Source organism: Choloepus didactylus, chromosome 8, assembly GCF_015220235.1.
Source record: "Choloepus didactylus isolate mChoDid1 chromosome 8, mChoDid1.pri, whole genome shotgun sequence".
NCBI lineage: Eukaryota > Metazoa > Chordata > Mammalia > Pilosa > Megalonychidae > Choloepus > Choloepus didactylus.
The window spans coordinates 45,618,739-45,645,370 of NC_051314.1; the positions used below are offsets into that span (position 1 = coordinate 45,618,739).

The 26,632-nt window shown below is 35.4% G+C and overlaps 1 protein-coding gene across 2 annotated transcripts in view; it reads left to right on the forward strand.

Moving 5' to 3' along the window:
• Positions 1–11,657, forward strand: part of SLC6A15 (solute carrier family 6 member 15) — a 45,103-nt gene extending 33,446 nt beyond the window's left edge. For both annotated transcript variants that reach the window (XM_037848081.1, XM_037848082.1), the window contains exons 10-12: positions 1,587–1,746; positions 9,077–9,239; positions 10,341–11,657. In XM_037848081.1, coding sequence (XP_037704009.1) covers positions 1,587–1,746; positions 9,077–9,239; positions 10,341–10,712 — 695 coding nt within the window. In that variant the 3' untranslated portion in view covers positions 10,713–11,657. The remainder of the gene's footprint in view (positions 1–1,586; positions 1,747–9,076; positions 9,240–10,340) is intronic.
• The last annotated feature ends 14,975 nt before the right edge of the window (positions 11,658–26,632 follow it).

The window sequence follows — 26,632 nt, forward strand, 5'->3', positions numbered from 1 at the left end:
AATCAGGTATCGTGAAATGTACTTAGAGATAGAATAATGGAAGTTTTACTTATTATAAGAGTTCAGAATAAGCAAAAGTCAGTATTTATTGGAACTGCCAGAGAAAGAGATAGAAGTTGAATTAGAAAGGGAAAGGGTCTTCTCAGGGTTAGAAGATAGTTTTAGTAAACGTGTAAAGGGAGGTAACGGGAACAGTAAGAAAGCCATCCAGGAGTACAGTAACAATGTTGGTTAGCAATGGGAAATAAAGTTTGATAAAAAAATGCACTTTCTTTATATTTGCCTTATTCTGTAGTACAATGGGGAGAGAGTGAGAGTGACACAGGTTATGGAGTCAGACAGACTTGGGTTCAAATCCCAGTTCTTCCACTTCTATCTGAGACTTTGGGTATGATCCTTAAATTTTTCAGGTATATTTTTCTCATCTGTAAAATAAAGATAATAATATGTACTTCTATTGGGATATTATAAGAACTAAGCAAGATAATTAGCATTTATTGTGTACTGTATGAAGCATTAACATATGTTATCATGTTGTAGACTCTAAGTAATTGCTACTCTTTATTTTCCACTTTATCTGTTTACATATTTAGGATGTATCTCTTAGCATCTAGCATGGTTCCTAAGAGATAGAGGTAATGGCTTAATTTAACCTGTAATTATTGAGGTTAGGGAACCCCCATATACTGAACCCATGGATATCTATTATCTCCTCTCCAGAACTGCCATGCCTGCTCTATTTTTTGTTTTAGCTCACCTCTGCTAGAGGGTAGTTGAGAAATAGAATCTAACCATCTTTTACTTTATAAGCATAAGAGAATAAAGTCTAATAAAAATATGGAAATATCTAAAAAGCTCTCTACATTTTAAAATTAATGGTACCTGGTCTGAAGTCTTGGCATGCTCTTAGATATTCCTGGAGAAACTCCTTTTACATGGTTCTTCTTAGTTAATTACCTGGATGATCATATTGCCCAACCCTGTCATAATTAGATTCCAGATTAAACTGATGAGGCAGGATAAAAATATAGATTTGGGTCAGTGCTGAGGCTAGGTCTGATCTGATTTGATTAATTATACTTTAATAATAATTATATTTCAACCAAATGTAAAAATAGATATCTTATGACAATCTTATTATGGGCCACCTTAGTCACATTATTAATTTAAAAATTCAATATGTATTCCAAGACTATAAAACATTATTAAAGGTACTAATGCACTCTGAACACTTGTTTCCCCAAGAAGTCACTTGACTGTTAATAAGAGAAGTAGAGTATGGAGATACATATCTTAATGTCTTCTCTTAGTTTTTACCTCATTTATTATTTCTGCTTGGTAAATAACTTTCCACAGGATCACAGAGGTAGGTTAACATAATGTCTTATAATGAGTTTATATTACAGGTACCATAACTCCCAATATATTATATTCTACAGTTCCCATAAAGATATTGTCTATTTATACATTTGCCAAGTTATAAAAATTAAACAATAACTATTGTTTGACTATAATAATTTATGATGAAATTTAAAAGACTTGACTTTGAATAAAGGTTTATTTTCTCACCTATTCCTTTTGTCCAGTTACCTGTTGTCTTCTGGCATTTTGTATTGGCCTGATATTTGTACAGCGCTCTGGAAATTACTTTGTTACAATGTTTGATGATTATTCTGCTACACTGCCTCTGCTAATTGTAGTCATTTTGGAGAATATTGCTGTATCCTTTGTTTATGGCATTGATAAGTAAGTACATTTGCTTTTGTGCATTCAGTTTTCAAGAGCATTTTGAAAACACCAATTGTCAATATCTATTTTATCAAAATTATAGGAAAGAAATGAATAGAGGGAAAATCCTTTACCATGAAATTAAATGTTTTTTTCAGGCTTTTCTTCATTCAACAATTTTAATAAAGTATGTTCCCCTATTAGGTGATTAGATAGAATTGTGTAGATTTCATAAATTCTAGGATTCTGGAGCTTTGATTTAATTTTAAAGGCTGATTATCAAATAATAACTCCCAACATCTAGTGAATATTGGTTATGTTCCAAAAACCTTAAGCTCAGTTGGGGTGCTATTGTTATCTACATTTCACAGGTAAGGAAACTCAGGCTTAGAGAGAGACCAAGCGATTTGCTCATCACACACTTTGACAGTGGAAGGCCCAGGATTCATACCCATTTCTGTTTAATTCTAAAGCCCATGCTCCTAAGTGGTTTGCTAGACTGTTTTATGAGGGGAATTGGTGTGTCATAATGCCTGATGCAACAGGACCGTCTCGGGAAGCAAAATATCCTGCTCTGACTACTTTGTCAGAAATATATATAGCATTCACTACACACAAACTTCATATTTATATGAAGTTACTATTCTAATTCACTTTATGCATAAACCTCTGCATTGTATATTTGCAACCATTTGAAAAAACATCAAGGTAGTCTCAGGGGAAAAAACAGGATCTCTGGAGGCCTTTGCCAATCTTTTGTAAAAATTGTTGTCTCTCATTCACATATGTGGATTGAGAGGCAGTGCGATCACCCAGCTCGTGGCAGTGTTCTGTAATGTAGCAATGAGTGCATGCTGAGTGAAAACTGGAGTCTTCTTAATGATGCATAAAGAATGTTATTTGTATTGAATGGATTTTTTGACAAAATTAAAGAATGGTTTTGATTACTGGCAAAAGCTCCAGGCAAGGAAAGGTAGAGAACTTACATAATTAATTATGTACTATATAGCAAGAATATTAATGGCTGTCTGACATGTATTAACTCTTCATTCTCTTTTTAAAACTCCATGGAAATGAATGTCACACCTATCTTAGATAGGACTGGTGCAACTTGTACAGGACGATACAGTGAGTTAGTTGTAGAGTCAGGGTTTTAACCTAAACTTATGATTTCAAAGGCTGCTGTCTCTCTACTTACTGGTCTATAAAGATCTTTACCATTCATTCCACCCATTCTAGACTGGTGTACAAGCTACCTCCAACTCCTAGACTGCACCATGCTGGAATTTGATATCATTGTTAGACTTATGTGGATCAACAGGATCATCATTTAGATTTCCTTTTAGACAGACAGTTCATCATTTACAATATACTTATTAGAAACTATCTCTTTTAAATAGTGTTCTTACATAACAGTCATATCAATGGGAGGAATAATACTACCTACTGTATAACAAGTAGTGTGCTCCACATACATTTTCTATGATCTTACCAAAGACCCTCCAAGACAGATATTATTATATCTATTTTGCACATGTCAAAAATAAAGCTCAGAGGGGCAAGATGGCGGCATAGAGAGGAGTGGAAGCTAAGTAGTCCCCCTGGAACAACTACAAAAAACCAGAAACAACTAGTAAATAATCCAGAATAACTGCGGGGGGACAAATGAGACCATCCATTCATCATACACCAACCTGAATTGGGAGGAATGCCCGAGAACACAGCATAAAATCTGTAAGTAAAACCTGCGGAACCAGGTCGGGAGACCCCCTCCCCCATAGCCCGAGCTGCAGAGCCGCGTGGTGCCACAGAGAAGCTCTCTCCCAGCAAGCAAATACAGCTCAGCTGAGCTTCAACTGGGGTTTTAAGTAGCGAGTGTGAACTGCTCACTACAGGTACGCAGCCCCAAAAAACAGACAGAGGCTTTGGGTGACGACTGACCTGGGAGAGCCAGAGGGTTGCCTTGGACTGGGTCTGAAGGGGACTCTCTGTTTCTTTTTTGGCTCAGTGGAGAAAGCCCCAGCCATTTTCAGTTTCCAGGGCTGTGACTCTGGGAAGGGTGGAGACACCATAAGCAGAGAGCCAGACCATTGAAATGCTAATGACCTCCACTTGAGGGGTCTGTCTTCTCTAGGAGGAAAGGGGTGGGGCCCTTTCCATTCAGAACCAGACCCCAGAGCCTGGGGGAACACGGCCCTACCTCCTCACACCAGTCAAGAATTAAAGGCTAACAGGTGTCACCTGCTGGGCAGAAAAGCACAGTGACCCGAGGCATCAAAGGGTGGAGCAATTTTCTAAGACACACCCGCAGGGAAACCAGATACTGACTATTTCTTCCCTCTGGGACCTGAGCCTGTTCTGGTCTGGGAAAACCTGATTTGGATAACCAAGGAAACCATGCCTAGACAACAGAAAATTACAGCCTACACTAAGAAAAACAAAGTTATCGCCCAGTCAAAGGAACAAACGTACACTCCAACAGAGATACAGGAATTTAAACAACTAATGCTAAATCAATTCAAAAAGTTTAGAGAAGATATTGCAAAAGAGATAGAGGCTGTAAAGGAAGCACTGGGCATGTATACGGCAGAAATCAAAAGTTCAAAAAACCTACTAGTAGAATCTATGGAAATGAAAGGCACAACACAAGAGATGAAAGACACAATGGAAACATACAACAGCAGATGTCAAGAGGCAGAAGAAAACACTCAGGAACTGGAGAACAAAATACCTGAAAGCCTACACGCAAAGGAGCAGATGGAGAAAAGAATGAAAAAATATGAGCAACGTCTCCGGGAAATCAAGGATGAAACAAAGTATAATAATGTACGTATCATTGGTGTCCCAGAAGGAGAAGAGAAGAGAAAGGGGGCAGAAGCAATAATAGAGGAAATAATTAATGAAAATTTCCCATCTCTTATGAAAGACATAAAATTACAGATCCAAGAAGCGCAGCGTACTCCAAACAGAAGAGATCTGAATAGGCCTACGCCAAGACACTTAATAATCAGATTATCAAATGTCAAAGACAAAGAGAGAATCCTGAAAGCAGCAAGAGAAAAGCAATCCATTACATACAAAGGAAGCTTAATAAGACTTTGTGCGGATCTCTCAGCAGAAACCATGGAGGCAAGAAGGAAGTGGTGTGATATATTTAAGATACTGAAAGAGAAAAACCACCAACCAAGAATCCTGTATCCAGCAAAGCTGTCCTTCAAATATGAGGGAGAGCTCAAAATATTTTCTGACAAACAGACAATGAGAGACTTTGTGAACAAGACACCTGCCCTACAGGAAATACTAAAGGGAGCACTACAGGGTGATAGAGGACAGGAGTGTGTGGTTTGGAACACAATTTTGGGAGATGGTAGCACAACAATGTAAGTACACTGAACAAAGGTAACTATGAATACGGTTGAGAGAGGAAGATGGGGAGCATGTGAGACACCACAAGAAAGGAGGAAAGATAACGACTGGGACTGTGTAACTTGGTGAAATCTAGAGTGTTCAACAATTGTGATAAAATGTACAAATATGTTCTTTTACGAGGGAGAACAAGCAAATGTCAACCTTGCAAGGTGTTAAAAATGGGGAGGCATTGGGGGAGGGATGCAATCAGCATAAACTAGAGACTTTAACTAATAGAATCATTGTATTATGCTTCCTTTAATGTAATAAAGGTGATATACCAAGGTGAATGCAGATAAGAAGGGGGTATAGGGGAGGCATGTTAGACACTTGACATTGGTGGTATTGTCTGATTCTTTATTCTACTTTGATTTAAGATTATTTTTCCTTTTGCTGCTTCCTAGCTGTCATTTTTTTGTTTCCTCTTTCTTTTGCCTCTCTACCTTCTTTGACTCTCCCTCCTGCCTTGTGGAAGAAATGTAGATGCTCTTGCTTAGTATGAGCACAATGTTCAATTAGGATGAACTTAAATGTTTGGAAATGAACAGGGGTGTTGGTAGCAAGATGTGAGAATAACTAACAGCGCCGAATGGTGTGTGAATGAGGTGGAAAGGTGAAGCTCAGAGTCATATGTGTCACCAGAAGGAAAGTTGGAGGTCAAAAGATGGAAATGTATAAAACTGAATCCTATGGTGGGCAATGTCCATGATCAACTGTACAAATACTAGAAATCACTTCATGAACCAGAACAAATGTATGAGAATACAATTAGAAGTTAATAATAGAGGGGCATATAGGGAAGAACTATATACCTATTACAAACTATATACTACAGTTAGTAGTATTTCAATATTTTTTCATAAACAGTAACAAACGTACTGTATCAATACTAGGAGTCAACAATTGAGGGGGGTTGGTTAGGGATAGGGGAGGTTTAGAGTTTCCTTTTTTTCTTTTTTTCATCTTTCACTTTATTTCTTGTCTGGAGTAATGAAAAGTTTCTAAAAATTGAACAAAAATTAAGTGTGATGGATGCACAGCTGTATGAGGGTACCCAGGGGCAAGTGATTGTACATTTTGGATCTTTGGATAATTGTATGGTATCTGAACAATCTCAATAAAAATGAAAAAATAAAATAAAATAAAGCTCAGAGAGACTCAAGATGTTCAGAGGTGTGATTTGAAACCAAGTTTGTTGGTCTCCAAAGCTCATGCTTTGCCTTAGGAGCAGGTGTAGTCTCACATCTAAGATGCTCTCAGTTTATTATTTTCCCCTTTAAAATTTGGTAGCAACGTTGTTTTCTTCTTGCTTACCATCAGTAATTTTATGAGCTCAGTTCTGCTTTATGGCCTCTGCCACTTTTGTCTCTATTTCCAGACACAGAATTGACAGATAGAAGGCAATCAAAACCTAAGCTTTTGAGATAGGAAATTCAAATGCAGAAAAGGAAAGTTTCAGAGCATAGAAAGTTAGGGATTGGGAAGAAATATGAATTTTAAAAATTAAAAGGAGGATTTGGGAAACTGGAAGTGATGGCAGCATAGTTTTTGTACCTCTCTAAATATTCTCATTAAAAAAAAGAGAAAAGAAAGTTATAGCTGGAATAGCAAATCCAAAGACCCACAGACACTGGCAACAAGATATTCCCAAGAACCCATGGATATGAGAGGGTAGGGACAACCCACTGACAGCCTCAGAGCCGTGTGCTTTCAGCATCTTGTGAGCTGTAGCAGAGGATAAACAGCTGGGCTTCTGACCATCCCCTAATCATTTGCCAGTCCTCTCTGAAAAGTGTAGCAGGCCAATCTGAAGACAGAGTCCAGCACTGTGAGAAATTCTGCAGGATCCTTGTCTTTATTTCTTTGAAAGCAGAGGAATCACAGAGCAATGAAAATCATCAGCACTGCAACAATCTGTGTTCTGAAACCTCTTGCAAGCAATAAACTGGAGTTCCCTTCCAAGACAGACTCTGCACTGAAGAGGAACTGACAGGAGCAAAATCCAAATTGGGTAGAACAGAGACAACAGGGCAACAGAAAGAGAAAGTCCTGATAAATGTGGGGACGGAGAGCAGAGAAGGCAGATCTCAGAAACTGTGAGGCCAATCTCTGATAACTTCGCAAAAAAAAAGACATAAAATAAGAGAGAAAAGAGGAAGTGTACACTGCACCCTTCTAAAAATACAGGAAGCTTAATTTTATTTAAATGTGACCAAATCTTAAGAAAAGTTATTTTAAGAAAAAAGAAAAGGAACAGAATAATATCCCTGCAGGCAAGAGAAGCATACAGCAGAAGAGAATGAAAAACTAACAATATTTCAAAAATGAGCTGATATAAATTTAAACAAATGATAGAAGCCACAAAAGAACAGCATAAGTTAGTGTTATTTAAAAATTAATAAATGTCATACTTAGAAAAAAGAGAGATTTGAAAAGAGACTTGCAGAAGTTGGGAAATAATTATAAATAACAAAATTAGTTCTGATATGAAGATTGAATTAAAAGGAGCACAAAAGAAAATAAGCGCAATGACTAATTCCTTAAGAGAATTAGAAGATAAAAAGGAGTAATTTAAAGAAATCAAAAAGTAACAAAGAAGGATTTAAGAAAAAAGAATAGAAATAGAAATTAAGAAAAGATGATTCAACATATATATGAATCTGTAAAAGCAGTGGCCTGAACAAATACTAAAAACTATAATTTAAGGAAACTTTCCTGAAATAAAAGATAATTTGTATGTTGAAAGTGTATACCGTATACTTAAAAAAATAGACATAAAGACCAATACGAGGACATAGCCTAGAATATTACTTCAAAGAAAAAGAAAAAAAAAAAGGATATTCAGCCAAAACAAACAAACAAACAAACAAGGCCATTTATAAAAGAAATAAAGTTTTGATTGTCTACAGACTTAATGCAACAATGAAGTGCTATGCTATTAGACATATTTACAAAATCAACAGAAATAAAATATAAGCCACCGATCTTAAAGCAAACCAAATTGACATTCATGTATAATGACCATAGAGAATTAAAAACATGCAAGAAATTAGGTAATATAATGAGCCCCTTTTAAGGAATTTACTATAGAACTAGCTGTAGACAGCCAAAAATGTTGGAGAAACATCAATATAAGGACTAGTGAGTAAACATTAAATATTTATCTTTACATAAATATAAAGGGAGTAGACTACTATGTAACAGCTATAGGTTCTGACAAGGTTAACATTGTGCAACTAAAAAGGGTGAATTTTCTTTTATGTAAATTATACCTCAATAATCTGACTTAAAATAATCAAACATATGGCTAATAAAGTCTCTCGATAAAAGTAGTAGTTCACAGGAAATAGGATCGGAAGCACTTGTTAAGCCACACTTTGTGGATGCAATCAGCAAACTCCAGACTGCGAGAAACTAAAAGACAGAGGACCAAACTGATTCAATAAAAACTTGGAAGAAACAAAAAAAGAGATGGAGGAGAAACCTATAGATGAGACTTGTGAGACAAATCAATCAGTTGCAATGTGTGTGACCTTTTTTCAAGTCAGACAGACAGACTGTAAAAAGGAATGAGATTTTGGAAAATATAAACACCAATTGGATAATATTAAGGAATTATTGCTAAGTAAAAATCAAGACAAGGAATTTTTATGCATTGCACGCATCGTGTTCCTACAATAGAACGGAGGCGGGAGGAGACTTTTCAATAATTGGTGTAAGAGGGCTTTCACTAAATGTAAGTGATAGTTCTTAACTGATTTCATTTTACTTTATAAATATTCTTAATGTATAAGTTGTTTTCTAATGTGACTTTTTGATTCAGTGAACAATGTCTAAGGTTTTCCATGGCTAAACTCCTGTGAAACATTAAAATAACGCACATTTTTAAGGCATAGCAATATTAAATGGAGGAAAGTTGAAATATTTTCTTTTTATTTAGGTTTATGGAAGACCTAAAGGATATGTTGGGCTTTGCCCCCCATAGATATTACTACTATATGTGGAAATATGTTTCTCCTCTAATGCTATTATCATTGCTAATAGCTAGCATCGTGAATATGGGATTAAGTCCTCCTGGTTATAATGCATGGATTGAAGATAAGGTAAAATATATAATAGGAAAATCAGATTATATATATTATATATATGATGCCATTTTAGAGGTTTTTGTCTTTTGCTGTCTTCACAGCATTTTTTTTTTTTTTTGCTTTTATACAAAGATCTTGACATTTTTGTTTTCTGCCCCAAACATCTATGGTTTTCTTTACATGTTGTAGATTTCTTTAATACTTTGGGAACACTAGTCTTGTCCTCAATAAATCAACTTTACTAAAATACCATAGATTATTTGATAATTATTGGAGATTTAACTCTAGAAATCATAGTAATTAAACTTCCAGAAATATTTTTCCTATAATAATTTATTAAATTATATCCTGGATACCATTTAACAGTGAAAATATGCATTAGTCATGCAGACATAATTTAAAATAAGTAAATATCAAAATACAGTTTTTATTATAACTATTTTATATTAGAAATGCATATTTTAATTTCTGTTCTCAAGCCATATTAGCTCCATATCAATACAATCATAAGAGATATAAATTAGCCATTATAAATTCAGAGATTATTTTTCATAAATACCCCTGACCTTTAATTATCCTATGGCCAAAAGTTCTATATACTAATTTAACTAAATTCATGACTGGAGCATAAACAAGTCTGTTATCCCTTACCAAAACCCTTGGGGCCAGCTGTGCTTTGATATTTAGATTTTCAAATTTTAGAACACTAATATGGCACCTGTGGCAGGTATCTGTTGTTTAGTAACAAACAACCCCAAAAGTTAGTGACTGAAAACAAAGGTGATGTGTTATTTCTTCTGGCCAGTGTGTGGGCTGGGCAGTTTTTCTCTTGATTTCACCTGGGTTAACTCATGCAGGTGCAATCAGCTGGGAGATCTCAAACAGCTTGGTGTCTCTCTACAGCATCATGGACTCAGGGCAACCTTCTAAGAGGACAGAAACTAAACTTACAAGGCTTTAAAGGCCCATCCTTGGAAGCTACTTACTGTCACTTCCACTGCATGTCTCTGGTGAAAGCAAGTCAAAAGGCCAGCCTAGATTCTTTGCTTAAAAACCTGAGATAAGTACCTGAAGAGAAAGACGGATTCTCAGTTATTATTTTTTTGGCTTTAACAGGCATCTGAAGAATTTCTCAGCTACCCAACATGGGGAATTGTTGTCTGTTTCTCTCTGATTGTCCTCGCAATCCTGCCTGTCCCAGTTATCTTCATCATTCGTCGCTTCAACCTTATAGACGATAGTTCTGGTAATTTAGCTTCCGTGACCTATAAGAGAGGAAGGGTCCTGAAAGAGCCTGTAAACTTGGAGGGAGATGATGCGAGCCTCATTCATGGAAAGATATCAAGCGAGATGTCATCACCAAATTTTGGTAAAAATATTTATCGAAAACAAAGTGGATCACCAACTCTGGATACTGCCCCCAACGGACGGTATGGAATAGGGTATTTGATGGCAGATATGCCAGATACACCAGAATCTGACTTGTAGCTCTGGGAAGGATCAGCGTGTTTTATTTACTTTATTTTTATCATGGAACATTGGTTCTTCTAAGAGAAGCATTAGGCTTCACTTATCAGAAGGAGATCTCAGGAGTTCCATGGCTGTGATCTTTAAACCAAACAGTATATGAAAAGTCAACCAGATCATTCCTTTGGATTCTTTGGTTTACATTTGCACTGAAAAGATTACAGAGAAAGCTTACAATGACTGAGGCTTATGTTTGTCACAATTTTTTAAAGTACTTTTTGTGTATTTTCAAGTATTTCTATCTTTAAAAAACAGGTGTTACCTCAGTTTCTAATAATTTCTGAATTTACTAGTATCAACAATTCAAAAATGCTGTACCTTAAAATTCATAAGTTTTCCTTCAGGGTAACTCCCAGTATTACAAGCTGCAATTCTGTAAGTCAGTGTCTCTCAGCACATTTCCATGAATATATTGTGTAGATAGACTGTTACTTATTTTGTTAGCATTGATACCTTCTTAGGTAATTAGTTGAAGAAATCTGCAAAATATTTTCTTATGTAATAGCTGTATAGAGTAATTGTATCAAAGAATAAGAAGGCACCAATTCTGGGATGAAAGTTAGCTTCTGAGGTGATTGGGGATCATGTGAATGATGGCTGTATATTTTGTGTAAAATATATGTGTGAAAATGATCTAGGAGTGAGTCACTCAGCACTCTCAAGAATTATGCAGATTATGCATTTTTCTATGCCATGTGCCTAAAAACCTACTTAATATTTGTTGTGGTTTTGAGATTACTCATAGTATATTTATATGATATACTTGCAATGTATATATGCATATTAATTAGTACTCTAAGTACTGATTTTGAAACTTGAAGCAAGATGGCATTTTATTTCATATATTTCTGTTTTGCTTCTATTTTATGCAAATATGAATCATTTTTTAAGTGATTGTTAAAATTGTATGGCATTACATCTTAATCTAAGAATAAACAAAGTTTAAAAATGATGTTTGTTTTTCACATTTATTTTCTAATCACCTGGATTTTCTGAGATTCAGTCAGCACTAAGAACACTTCATAATAATTAATCATCATATTCAAAGTAGAATTAATAGATTGATTCATAGAGTTACCACCACTTTAGAAACAAAGGAAAAATAGATTATTATGGGTAAATGGTGTTTGAGTGAAGACTTATGACTCTTTAAAAATACTTATAAAATGATCTCCAAGGAAGCCATGTGGACAATTGATTGCTTGATGGGTCACTATTATCCCTGGTCTAAATAATTACGGTTATTTTTTATGAAATTGTTGTATATATGAAGTTAGATAAGGCAGACACCTTGTTGAACGCTACCTAGTTAAAGGACTTTTATTTTTAGCTGTCTTATCTATCACTGTATCAGTCATATTTTTAAACATAATGAAAGATGCAGCAGCAAAATATGGGAGGAAGTACATGCCATATTCATTGACTTATTTTATTTTATTATTTTTTAATGCAATTTTATTGAGATATATTCACATAACATACAATCCTTCAAAGTGTACAATCCATTGTTCACAGTTGTGCATTGATCACCACAATCTCTAAACATATTCATTACTCCAAAAGATAAAATAAAAATTAGAATAAAAAAGAACATCCAAAACATTCTATTCACCTCCTCCCCCATTGTTCATTTACTTTTTTTCACACTCATTCATTGTTTTTTTAACTTTATCAAAAAATTAAAAAAAACAAACAATAAAAAAACATTTCAAACAAAACCAAAACAAAGGAACAAGAAGAAACAAATAACCTAAAATAACTACACTGCTTCCAACATGTTCCTATCCTACTCCAAGAAAATAGACAGACTATAACCCAACAAAGGAATAAGAAAAACAAATAACCTAAAATAACCACATTTCTGGGAACTTGTTCCTACCATACCTCCCAGAAATTAACAAACCATAGTCGTTCCTGAGCATTCCCAGAACATTAAGTTTACCCACCGTAACTAATCTGTTATTACATTATTGTTCCCCCTTCACTATTTGCTGTCTATCACTAGGTCACCTACATTCTACAATATAAACCATTTATTTTACATTTTTCACAGTGTTCACATTAGTGGTAATAACATACAATATTTCTCTTTTTGTGCCTGGCTTATTTCACTCAGCATTGTCTTCAAGGTTCATCCATGTTATCATATGGTTCACGACATCGTTCCTGCTTACTTTTGCGTAGTATTCCATCGTGTGTATATACCACATTTTGTTTATCCACTCTTCTGTTGAAGGACATTTGGGTTGTTTCCACCTCTTGACAATTGTGAATATTGTTGCTATGAACATTGGTGTACAGATATCTATTTGTGTCATTGCTTTCACATCTTCTGGGTATATACCAAGAAGTGCAATTGCTGGATCGAAGGGTAACCTTATATCTAGTTTTCTAAGGAACCGCCAGACTGTCTTCCAGAGTGGCTGTACCATTATACAGTCCCACCAACAATGAATAAGAGTTCTAATTTTTCCACATCCTTTCCAGCATTTGTAGTTTCCTGTTTGTTTAATGGCAGCCATTCTAATTGGGGTGAGATGATATTTCATTGTGGTCTTAATTTGCATCTCCCTGATAGCTAGTGAAGCTGAACATTTTTTCATGTATTTTTTGGCCATTTATATTTCTTCTTCAGAAAACTCTTTTCATATCTTTTGCCCATTTTATAATTGGGCTGTCTGTACTATTTTCATTGAGTTGTAGGGTTTCTTTATATATGCAAGATATCAGTCTTTTATCAGATACATGGTTTCCAAATATTTTTTTCCCATTGAATTGGCTGCCTCTTCACCTTTTTGACAAATTCCTTTGAGGTACAGAAGCTTTTAAGTTTGAGGAGTTCCCATTTATGTATTTTTTCTTTTGTTGCTTGTGCTTTGGATGTAAGTTCTAGGAAGTGACCTCTTAATACAAGGTGTTGAAGATGTTTCCCTACATTATCTTCTAGGAGTTTTATGGTACTTCTCTTGTATTGAGGTCTTTAATCCATTTTGAGTTAATTTTTGTGTAGGTGTGAGGTAAGGGTCCTCTTTCATTCTTTTGGATGTGGATATCCAGCTCTTCCAGCCCCATTTGTTGAATAGACTGTTCCCAAAGATCAGTTGACCATAGATCTGGGTGTCTATCTCCGAATTCTCAATTTGATTCCATTGATCAATATGTCTATCTTTCCGCCAGTACTATGCTGTTTTGACTATTGTGGCTTTATAATAGGCTTCAAAGTCAGGGAGTGTAAGTCCTCCCGCTTTTTCTTTTAGAATGTTTTTAGTAATTCAAGGCATCTTCCCCTTTCATATAAATTTGATAACTAGCTTTTCCCAGTCTGAAAAGTAGGTTGTTGGAATTTTTATAGGAATTGCATTGAATCTGTAGATGAGTTTGGGTAGAATTGACATCTTAATGACATTTTGCCTTCCTATGCATGAACAAGGAATATTTTTCCATCTTTTTAGGTCCCCTTCTATTTCTTTTAGTAAAGTTATGTAGTTTTCTATGTATAGGTCTTTTATACCTTTGGTTAAGTTTATTCCTAGGTACTTGATTTTTTTAGTTGCTATTTGAGAATGGTATTTTTTTCTTGAGTGTCTCTTCAGTTAGGTCATTTCTAGTTAATGTGTTATATTACATTGATTGATTTTCTTATGTTGAAACATCTTCACATGCCTGGAATGAACCCCACTTGGTCATGGTGTATGATTTTTTTATTGTGCCTTTGGATTCTATTTGCAAGTATTTTGTTGAGAATTTTTGCATCTGTATTCATTAGGGAGATTGGCCTGTACTTTTCCTTTCTTGTATCATCTTTATCTGGTTTTGGTATTAGAGTGATGCTAGCTTCATAAAATGAGTTAGATAGTGTTCCATTTTCTTCAATGTTTTGAAAGAGGTTAAGTAAGATTGATGTCAGTTCTTTTTGGAAAGTTTGGTGGAATTCCCCTGCGAAGCCATCTGGCTCTGGGCATTTATTTGTAGGAAGCTTTTTGATGACTGATTGGATCTCTTTGCTTGTGATTGGTTGAGTTCTTCTATTTCTTCTCTGGTCAGTCTAGGTTGTTCATTTGTTTCCAGGAAATCATCAATTTCCTCTAAATTATCTAGTTTGTTGGCCTACAGTTTTTCATAGTATCCTTTTATAATTCTTTAAATTTCTTCAGGATCCACAGTAATGTTGCCTCTCTCATTTATTATTTTGTTTTTTGGGTCTTCTCTCTTTTTGATTTTGTCAGTCTAGCTTGGGGCTTGTCAATCTTGTTGATTTTCTAAAGGAACCAACTTTTGGTATTATTTATTCTCTCTCTCTTTTTTTTTTTTTTTGTTCTGTATGTCATTTATTACTGCTTTAATCCTTGTTATTTCTTTTCTTCTATTTGGTCTAGGATTAGTTTGTTGTTCATTTCTAGCTTCTTCAGTTGTTTGATTTTAGCTCTTTCTTCCTTTTTAATGTATGCATTTAGAGCTATAAACTTCCCCCTCAATACCATCTTTGCTGCATCCCATAAGTTTTGATATGTTGTGTACTCATTTTCATTCATCTCTACATATTTAGCAATTTCTCTTCTATTTCTTCTTTAACCCACTGATTATTTAGTAGTGTGTTGATTAGCATCCAGATATTGGTGAATTTTCTGAGTCTCTGAAGGTTATTGACTTCTAATTATATTCCATTGTGATCTGAGAATGTGCTTTGAATAATTTCAATATTTTTAAATTTATTGAGGCTTGTTTTATGGCCCAGCATATGATCTATTCTGGAGAAAGGTCCAGGAGTATTAGAGAGAATGTGTAGCCTGGTGATTTGGGATGTAATGTTCTGTATATATATGTCTGTTAATTCAAATTCATTTATCAGATTGTTTAGGTTTTCAGTTTCCTTATTGGTCCTCTATCTCGTTGATCTATCTATAGAAGAGAGTGATATATTGAAGTCTCCCACAATTATTGTGGAAACATCTATTGCTTCCGTCAGTTTTTCCAATGTTTGTCTCTTGTATTTTTGGGCACCTTGATTGCGTTCATAGACGTTTATGATTGTTATTTCTTCTTGTTGAATTGTCCCTTTTATTAGTATATAGTGGCCTTCTTTGTCTCTTTTAACATCCTTGCATTTAAAGTCTATTTTATCTGAGATTAATATTACTACTCCTGCTTTCTTCTGGCTGTAGCTTGCACGGAATATTTTTTCCCATCCTTTCACTTTCAATTTCATTGTTTCCTTGTGTCTAAGATGAGTCTCTTGTAAGCAACATATTGGTGGTTCATATTTTTTAATCCATTCTGCCGATCTATATGTTTTAATTGGGGAGTTTAATCCATTCACATTCAATGTTATTATTGTGAAGGCATTTCTTGAATCAGTCATCCTATCCTTTGGTATATGTTTGTCAGATATATTTTTCTCTTCTCTCTGTTTTCCTTTAACGTACCCTTACTAAATCTCTTTAATTCTGAATTCTTCTCCATACCTCTCTCTCCTTTCTTTGTTTCTCTGCCAGTAGGGCTCCCTTTAGTATCTCAAGTAGGGCAGATCTCTTGTTAGCAAATTCTTTCAGCATTTGTTTGTCTGTGAAGATTTTAAGCTCTCCCTTGAAGGAGAGCTTTGCTTGATAAAGAATTCTTGGTTGGCAATTTTTCTCTTTCAGAATTTTAAATATGTCATACCACTGCCTTCTTGTCTCCATGGTGGCTGCTGAGTAGTCACTGCTTAGTCTTATGTTGTTTCCTTTGTATGTGGTGAATTGATTCTCTCTTGCTGCTTTCAGATCTTGCTCCTCCTCTTTAGCATTTGACAATCTGATCAGAATGTCTTGGTGTGGGTTTATTTGGATTTATTCTATTTGGAGTTCATTGGGCAACTATGATTTGCATATTTATGTTGTTTAGAAGGGTTGGGAATTTTTCCCCAACAATTTCTTTGAAGACTCTTCCTAGACCTTTACCCTTCTCATTACCTTCTGGAACACCAATGATTATTATATTTGTGCTCTTTATGTTTTCCATCATATCCTTGAAATTTGTTTCGATTTTTTTTCTCCATTCTTTCTTTTCTTCTTTCATTTTCCATTCTGCACTCTTCCAGTTCACTTATTCTTTCCTAAAGCTTCCTCTAATCTAGTATTAATGTGTGTATCCAGAATCTTTTTAATTTGGTCAACAGTTTCTTTTATTTCCATAAGATCATCTAATTTTTTTTATTTACTCTTGCAAATTCTTCTTGATGCTCTTCCAGGGTCTTCTTCATGTCCCTTATATCCTGTGCCATGATGTTGTTGTTTGTGATTACTCTTTGATTAATTGTTTGTTTGTAATTACTCTTTGATTAATTGCTCCAAGTACTGTTTCTTCTCTGATTTTTTGATTTGGGTGTTTGGGTTTGAGTTATCCATATCTCCTGTTTTCTTCATATGCTTTACAATTTTCTGTTGTTTTTGGTCTCTTGGCATTTGCTTATCTTGATAGGGTTCTTTTAGGATATGCAGGCTTATTTGAACAATTATTCATAATTTTTCAGAGCTACAGCTTGACTGAGTGCACCTCCTCTGACTTACCAGAAGATGGTGCCCCCGCGCCACCTATTACCCTCAAGCCCATTCTCTCCAACTTTGTCTATGCGGCAAGTGGGGATCCAAATCTTGTGGGGGTCCAATCAGTGCACCAAATTTCTATGTGTAGTTGGTGCAGCCAGCCCTGAAGGTGGGGGGTGTGCCCTGTGCAGTTAGGGAGGGAAGGCAGCTTTAAAACTAAAGTCTCCCAGCCATTCCTGAAGACTTAAAACTGTTGCATGAGCCCAACACTTTGGCTCAGACTCCCCACAGTCTCTCTCTGCCACAGGCCCATAAGTCCCTGGGATTGGTATAGGGCCCTTGGGACTTCCGTGCGGGACCCCGCCTCTAAGACATGCCCTCTGTGGGCCTCCATGGGGGGAGGACTGTGCAGCATCACAGGCGAGCAAAATCCCCTAGGGAAGCTCTCGGCCATGGCACCATGCAGGGGTGTTTCCAGCCCGCTGAGAAGATGGCTGTACAGGGCATGGTAATTTCCCACTTCTGTGGACCCCCACCTTCCTACCTCTGGGAAAATTAGCTGTGGGTGTGTGAAAGGCTATTGTCCATGCATGATACTGAGGCAGGTGCCCAGGGCTTGGAAGTCACTCCCCACCATGCTGGACAGCGTGGCTCTCTCTGCCAGATCCTCAGCTGCTTTTGGGGTTTTAAAACTAATCCATCTCTAAACATTGGCCCCCAGTTTCTTCCCCAGCAGACTCACTCACTCGTTTCTGAGTGCAGACTCTCAGTTTCACCAAGTGCACAGTACCTGTGGATTTAGTGGACCTTGTCCAGCTGGTGCAACACTGGAACTACTATTCTGGAGCACTTTCTGTCTTGTATCTAGTGTTTTTCATGGAGAAATATTTTGCCCTGTCTCCCTTAATATGCTATCTTGGATCCTCGGTCCCACTGGTTTATTTTAACCAAATGTTTTTGTTCTTCAGACATATGTTAACAAACATTGCATCTCAGCATTTTAAGTGTAATTCTACTGGTGACTAAAACTTTTAGTTTTTGATTTTCATGTTCACCATTAATGTATTTTTGTCTCTTTAAATTTTTAAATATTCTAATTATAGGAAATCTATGCACATTATAAATCATTCAAAAATTGTAAAAAATCAGCATTAAGTAAGTTTTCTCTCCAACATTTTCCCTAGCCACCAATTTCCCATATTTGAAGGTAGCCACCATTACCAGTTTTCTATACATCTGTTCAGAGATGCTCTATGTGGTAACTCTGTTAGCATTACGTGAAGGACAGCATCCTACTTATTCCAATGAGCAATTTATCTGGTGCAATGTATCATATCAAGACACACAGATCTACCTCATTATTTTAGAAGTTGAAGTAATACAAATTTTATATTTGTGTTCAAGCAGTATTTTAAAAGTACACCCCAATATTAACAAGTTTGTAGCAACTACTTCCTTAGTCTGTTGGTCTTCAACTTATCATAATGCATTGCCAAATAGCACAGTCTCTCCTCTCTTCCTATCTTGCCCCAAAGGCTATTAATCTATAGTTGAATACCTGCCTTATGCTGCTTGGGAATAGGTCTCTATCCTATTCATACAGTAATTTGAAGAAGGCAGGAATCATGTTTGAGATGGAAAAGAATTTAAACACTTTCTAATGCCCTCATTTGGCAGATGAGGGAACTAAGGCAAAGAAGTTAAAAGGAAATGTTGCTCCTTTTCACTACTTTCATGAAGTCAATCCATCAGCCATTCATTCATTCACCCTTTCATTCAGCATCTATTCACCAAACATCCACCTTATTCTTGGTACCAAGACAAGGCACTATTGTTAACTAAAGTATAAATGCTAGTCAGCTTCCCCCCTTTTCCTTGTCAGTAAAATTCCTTACTTGCCCTTCCGCAGGCAATGTAGTATTTAATCAACAAATAGTAGTGTGAAGTATCCTCCTCATACCCTATCTGCTCATACTCTTTTCAGTACTCTAAATTTGGAGGCTACTTGCCTTTGTGTTACTATCTACTACTGCTATAAACTCTGGCCTAAACTTACGCTAGATGTGACATAACTCAGTATTGCCTATCTTTATATGGAAAGGAGGCTGGGGAGTGTGACAGGAGGGATGATAGAGAATTTGGAGTAGAAAAAAAGAGGAGCATAAAATGTGCTCATTATTAGGTGTTAGAATTATAATTAAGAGACTCCAATATCTTGGTGCAAAGAGGACTTGGGTGCTGTAGATGTTTTCCTAGCCCAACAACGGCATGTACTATGACTTGCAAAGCTAATAGACATGAAATACTTAGGGAAAAATTGAATTTGAAAGTGTTCTGACCTATAATGCTGACATCATGTTTCATAAGGAACTATGGTAGAGTGGATTAAGTTTTTTTTGTTAGCTTTTAAGAACCAAAACCTTGAAGAATGAGTAGAATTTCAACCAGTGAGAACATGTGTGAAAAAACATGACTGAGTCAGCCAACCTTACTGTGTCTGAAGACATGTGCTGGGAAAAAGGAAAAATTTGGGATAAGTTGAGTAGAATAAGACTAGAACAATCTTGAAAGCCAAAGTTATCTGCCATGAGATGTGATGAGATTTGTTGTAAAGTTTTTGGGCAGAACTGAGGCATGATTATGTTGTTACTGTACCATGCAGGCACTGTGTGTGTGTGTGTGTGTGTGTGTGTGTGTGTGTGTGTGTTTGTGTGTGTATTATATCAACCTATAGCAAAACCTAAGAGGTAAGTTGACCATCTAAATTTTGTACATGAGAGAACTGAGGCTAAGAAAATGTCATTTGGCCTGTGGTGGGCAAAGATGAAAATTATATTTGCTGCATCTTCCTTCAAACTTCTTTCAGTCTCTTCCTATGACATTCATTCTAAGGATAAAATAAAAGCACAAGTTCCAATAGGGGATCCTTTGATTGGGCAGTGGGTTTAAGGGCTGTGATAGCATCAACAAAAACAGAGAGGAAAGGCTGAACCAAGGGATTTTGCAAGAAGAGGTGGCAGCATGTGTTGCCAGGGTAAGTGTAGAGCCTTAATGGATTCCATAGAACCCTAAGGGTTCCAGGGATGTAATTTCCTCAAAGTATATTTGTATTTTCATGTGTTTGTGCTTATGTGAAAGTTTGAGGAGAGAAATTACTTTTTTCATCAAATCCTCATACCTATGGGTATGTGATCCCATAAAGTTTAAGAATCAAGATGTAGTCCTTCTTAAGTAGTATTATGCTTTGGAATCACTCACGTCTGTTTTAAAGCCACACTTTCCAAACTACTGAACCAAAATTTTTTTGGGTCAGGCACAGGACATGAGTACATCTTAGAAACTCCGGAGTCATTTTAATGTACACTCTTGGTTAGGAATTGTGGGTATGAAGAAGATGAAAAGAAGGAGAAGTAAAATATGAATTATAATTTTCTTTTCTGAGACAGAATGAAAATGAAAGTTTTGTAACTATGATAATTAGGGACAAAATTATTCACCTGGGGAGAAGTTGGAATTATTATTATTTTTTTAAAGATCACTTGAAAATTAAAATGCATTTCTTCCTTGAACTTATCCTGTGATCACTCTGTATCCTAACCACTCCAAAAAGAGATCCATATCTATATTGATTGAATATGAACAAAATCAATACCAATTATAACAATTACATGGATTTTTCCATAACTATATTCATAAAGTTTAACCATAAATTTTTGTCAAAAAGGGAAAAACCATTAAACTCCAGAAAACCAATGGAAGTATTAAAGATAACATTTTCCATAAGCCATCTATTACTGAGCATAGCATATTTTTACTTTTATAACTTGGAACTGAAGTAAAATGTTCCATATGTTATTTTGCCTCAAATGACTGACTCTAAAATTGGCTCATCTTCTAGTTACTCTGACAAACATTCCTACCTAAAACGTTTCCTTAAAAATGCCTTTTGGGGAGATAAAAACAAAGGGGACTGGAACATTATCTTTTCCTAAAATGCCCTCTGGATTCTACTATTTCTTTAGTCATCTCAAGTGCCAAAACCTGCACACACATGCACACATGTACCATCACCACCAACAAAATGCCTGGTTTATGTGAGTTGCAAAAAATGTGCCATGTGGTGCCTGTGTAATACCATATGTGGTGGCATGTAAATAAAAGAAACCATGCCGCAGAGATTGATATCCCAGATTCCATTCTTTTTTCCATTGATTGTCTTTTCCAGGTGTATTCAGTTGCACAAGTAAAGAAAATAAAAGCTCTTTGGGAGAGATGGACATTTATCTTTCTGAGAACAGAATTTTGTGAAGAAAAGCCCATTAAAACAGTTGCAAAAAATACATTGTTTTAGTGTCCTTGAAAGCAGAAAAGCAGAAAATGATACCCTCAATGTAATCCAATTGGAGAATATGGAGTAAACCTTAAATTTTTCAAGCATACTAGCATTGTGGCATTCTTTTGATCTGCTCATCATTAGCATTTTCCCACATTATTGACAATGTCAACAGAATTCAGAGATGCAGTTGCCTATCCTACACTCGTCCCCAGTAGAGCACTCTCTCATCAGGAATATGCCTTTTCTTCCTTTATTTTTAAGCTTTGTATTAATTTGAGTAAATTTTAAAAGAAATAATATGGGAACATTAGAGGTCAGTCAAATCAATATCTGGTGGTATTGGCAATGAAGATAGCCTCCCTGAGCAAAAGGGGCACTGGATGGCCCAATCTGTTTGCTAAAAAAAATCAAATAGAAGTTTAAGTATTCACTGTATAATTCCTTAATTCACTTTTGGATAGAATCATTTGAATTCAGCCTTTTGTAAACAGTTCTGTCAGAGATTTAATTGTCTCAATCCTTTTTTCTACTTGTATTACTATATGAAGAAATGCAATGCTGGTGTACAAATGAGCCAAACAACTAGCATTTTCTAAAGACAAAATTTACTTCCCATTTCTTTTGCCAAGTGAGGTCACTGTTCAACTGGTTCTAGAATTTATTTTCTGTAGAATACACCTAATAATTTACATAATATATGCTTTAAAATCTTGATATGGAGCTTGTTTTCTGTTTTATTTTTGCTTTACAATTCTTAGTGATAATATGAGATATCCATTAAGCATGGAGATCATTTTCTCATCCCAAACTCTTTCAGTTTCATTTTTCCTCTCTCTTCATTCTTAGTGATAATATGAGATATCCATTAAGCATGGAGATCATTTTCTCATCCCAAACTCTTTCAGTTTCATTTTTCCTCTCTCTTCATGCAATATTTATATTTAAACAAATTCCAACTCAAACAAGTAGATTAATCTTCCATCCTGTTGCATTTTAGAGATGAATTTCAATAGCAACAAAAATATACCCTTTTTGCCACCACTTTGTTGTTGATTTACCTTTCTGCATTTTTTTTTTTTTTTTTTTAGAAAACACAGTAATCCATTGTGGTCACTTTTAATTTTCAAAAGTTTTCAATTTTTCAAATTTCTATCTTGTTCAAATGAGGCTGTTAGAACTGTTTCTCCATACAGGTAGAGTTAGTGCTCCAGCATGGGGTGATGGATAGAAACCCTCAATTTGTTTTGTATTTTCAACACAAAAGGGCATTTTAGCAATGCTCATAGTGAAGACAAGCACTAATTCTGAGATTTAACATTGAGTTTTGCCAGGATTAAATGAAAATTTACCTGAAGTTTCCTAAGTGGTTCATTCATTTTGTAGGAATTCAATAATTACATACAATTAAGGCATAAGTACTTCTTTATTATGGTCAAATAATTTCAGGTAATGCCAAGACCATAAAAGTGGTTTTGAGGATAGGGAGAAAATATTTTCGGCATTAAATAATGCCATTTCTGAATGGAAATAACATTAATGATAGTTATTTGATAATAGTCCAAATAGAATTCTCTGCATTTACAAGCATTATTTTAGTCAATAGAGAGAAGACTTTGTCTTTTAATAGAAAAAGAAGTGTTGTCTGGATAATGTCATTGAAGAAAGAGGAAACAGTCAGTCATAATCTGTTCAGTGGAAATTGGGAGATGTTTCCAGCAGAAGACCTTATTGATGTGTACTAGACAGGGGAACAGACTGTGAGATCTTGCTTTCCCTTCCCATGTTGTGTTGACCTTCATCAATCAACCAGCCACGGAAACTTTGTCTGGCTGTTAATGATTAATTCTCAAGGTGACTTGGATCCTGTGATGCCCGGGCTTTAGATTTGTCCAATTGGCTTCATAAAAGAAATACTATGTCTTATCTCAGAATGTAGCCCTAACACCAGCCACTATCTTAAAAGGTACAAGGGAATGAATTACTTGAGGGAGGAATATTACTTAGCATAACCTGTGACAATTCTAGAAAAAGAGCTCCAAGGCAGGTTACTCATGTTTTGATTTACACTTAATGTAATATAGATTTGAATATTTAGAGACTGGGCTACTGATAATTGTAACTCAAATGTTTGAAACAATGAGATGTAATCACTTCAATGAAGAGCCCTAATATTGAGGTCTAGCCAGCTGCATGTAGAGAAGGAAGCTGTCTTAGTTTCCCAGGGCTGCTATGACAATTACCACAAATGGTTGGCTTAAACAACAGAAATTTTTTGGCTCACAATTTCCTAGGCTAGAAGTCCAATATCAAGGTATCAGCTGGCCATCTTTTCTCTGTTGTCTGTAGTGTTCTGGTGGTGGTTCAGTCTCTACCTCTGTCACATGGCCATCTTTCTCTTTCTGTCTCCTCCTTTGGTTTGGCTTCTACTGACTCACTGTCTCTGTATTTCTTCTGACTCTAAGATTGTCAGCCATGTGGTATCAAGGCCCACCCTGATTCTATTTGGCCTTCCCACAGGCCAGGGGTTAGGACTGGAATATGCCACAGTAACTATTGAATCCTTAATCTCTATTAGCACCTTTTCAACTGGTTGGTTGTAGATTTTTTTCTGGGTAGCCCTAAGCTTAATGTCAACCCACTTTTTCCATTTTTTCCTTCCTCTTTGTCTACCTTCAGGCCACAGTGTAACTTTACTCTTTGCCTTCCTCTTCCCCTTAATTCATTTCCATTAGTCAAGGCATAAATGAGTAGTGAAAGTTTCAAGTTTTAGCTCCCCATGCAGATACATCTCCCATTTAACAGGGAATATGGTCTACATCTATATTTTTCACCTTCAATCCATAGAGCTCTAGTAGGAGGTCCTACTCAATTCCATCCCCTCTTCTACTCAACTAAAGCTGCTTCACCTATTTCTATTTTTAGATTGGGTAATATTTCATTTTAAAGAAAATGGATTCCAAATTCACAAAAAAGAAATGACAATGCCTTAAGCTATAACAACAGTGGGAGTTCAGAAAGAGACCATAGATACATAAACATAAACATAAGCATATTCATAGACACATATATATCCATATCCATATAGAAACTTCGGTGCTGGAGTCAGATTTACATTTTTCTTAATACCAGCTCTACCATATATTACTAGGCAACTCTGGGAAGCTTATTATGCCAATCTGAGCCTCAGCTCCCTTTTCTGTAAAGTTGGATTTTAATAGTAACTAAATCACATGGCTAAGATGAGAATTAAGGGAGATAATGAGATAAAATGCTTGGCACAATGCCTTGCCCATGTTAAGTGGTCAGTATATAAATTATCTTGATCGTAGAGAGTCAGTGGAGCTTTGGATTGCCTGGGTTCAAATACCAGCTCCACTATAAGTATCCAAGTGACTTTGGGTAATTCACATAACTTCTTGCCTCTCTCCACTCATCTGTAAACTAGGGATGATAGCAGTACCTAACTCATAAGGCCAGGGAAAGAATGCAATGGATTAATATAGGTAAAGTGTTTTGTACCTAGAACAATGTATGTCAAATAGTACATGTTAATACTGTCAGCTATTATTATCAACATTTTCTTAATTTATCCAGTTTTCCGATCTGTGGCAAACAGCTATGATTTAAACATTAAAATGAGTAATTTTACCCACCTTTGGACCTAAATGCTCAACTATTATATTTCAGCTTCCTGTTAAACATACTACTATAATTCTGACACAAAGTCAAAGGACACTATGTGAGAAGGAAATCTGTAGAAATTCTGTACTGATTACCTCAAGGGGAAAACAACATTATACAAACATAACATGAAAAAAATTAGCATTTCATTCAGGAATTCAACTAATAAAATAAGCAACACAATAACTGAACAGAATAAGGAATAATGAATTGGGTCATAGTATTTAAACCTTATTTAAGTTTTATTCCTCACCATTTCAAAAGGGATGTGTAAAAATCCTGAGTGTCACTCAAGTATCTTCCACAAGAGGGCGGTAGCACATTTCTCATATAAACAGAAGGTTTTCAAGAAGTATTTTCGTTTATGGTCCATGTAAATTGACAGTCATAAACGGCGTTTTGGAAGGTGTATGTTTATGTAATACTTTGTTTTTCTGGCTTAAAGACTTATTTGTGCTTCTATTATGTAGTTTTAGAAGAAAATGCATTTTTGTTTCTATATAGAAATAAAGAGTTCATAAAAATATAAAAAGACCAACATTATTGTTCCTTAAAAACAAAATACAGATAAACAATCACCAAAAATGTTGTTTTCCTAAATGAAAGCAAGCATCAAGAAAATTGACATAAATGTATTTATTTTCCAGTAATATTCTAGACATTAGTATCATATTTTGAAAACACTTTTATTAAAATCTAAATAGTTAAAATACAAATTAGCCATTTTTTCCATCATTGCTTAGCATTTATTGTGTGCATGCAGGATGTGTGTTTATGTGTGTGTGTATATACCTCTTTATAATAGGTAGACTAGCAAAATAAATTTCTTCACATAACTTTGTATAATATACTCCAAAGTAGGCAGTATTTTTCATTGCTGTAAATTTATCATGTTTATTAAGAATAAAGTAAGGTAATTAATAATAACCTTACAATATATGGTTATAATTTGGGGGGGGAGTACATAAATTCTTGCAGAAAATAAATCCAGAGGTGCTTATAATAACATGAATTGAACTTGATAGCAATAACAATAAGACTACTCAAAATATATTTCAGCAACAACAACTAGTGTTTATTAAGTAAGTGCTTTCTACATGCCAGATAAAGCTAATGGCAAGAAGTTTACCTTTATGATCTCATTTATTCTTCACAATAGCCATATGAGATAGTTATCTCAATACTATTACCTCATTTTAATCTTGTGAGGATTGAAATCCATTGCTCAAGCTTTCAAAGCTAGAAAGTGGCAGAATCTGGTCTCAAAGAGCCTGAGATCTTAACTAGTATGCTGGGATAAAGCATCAAATATCTGATACTTTTTTTAAAAAATAAGGGATTAT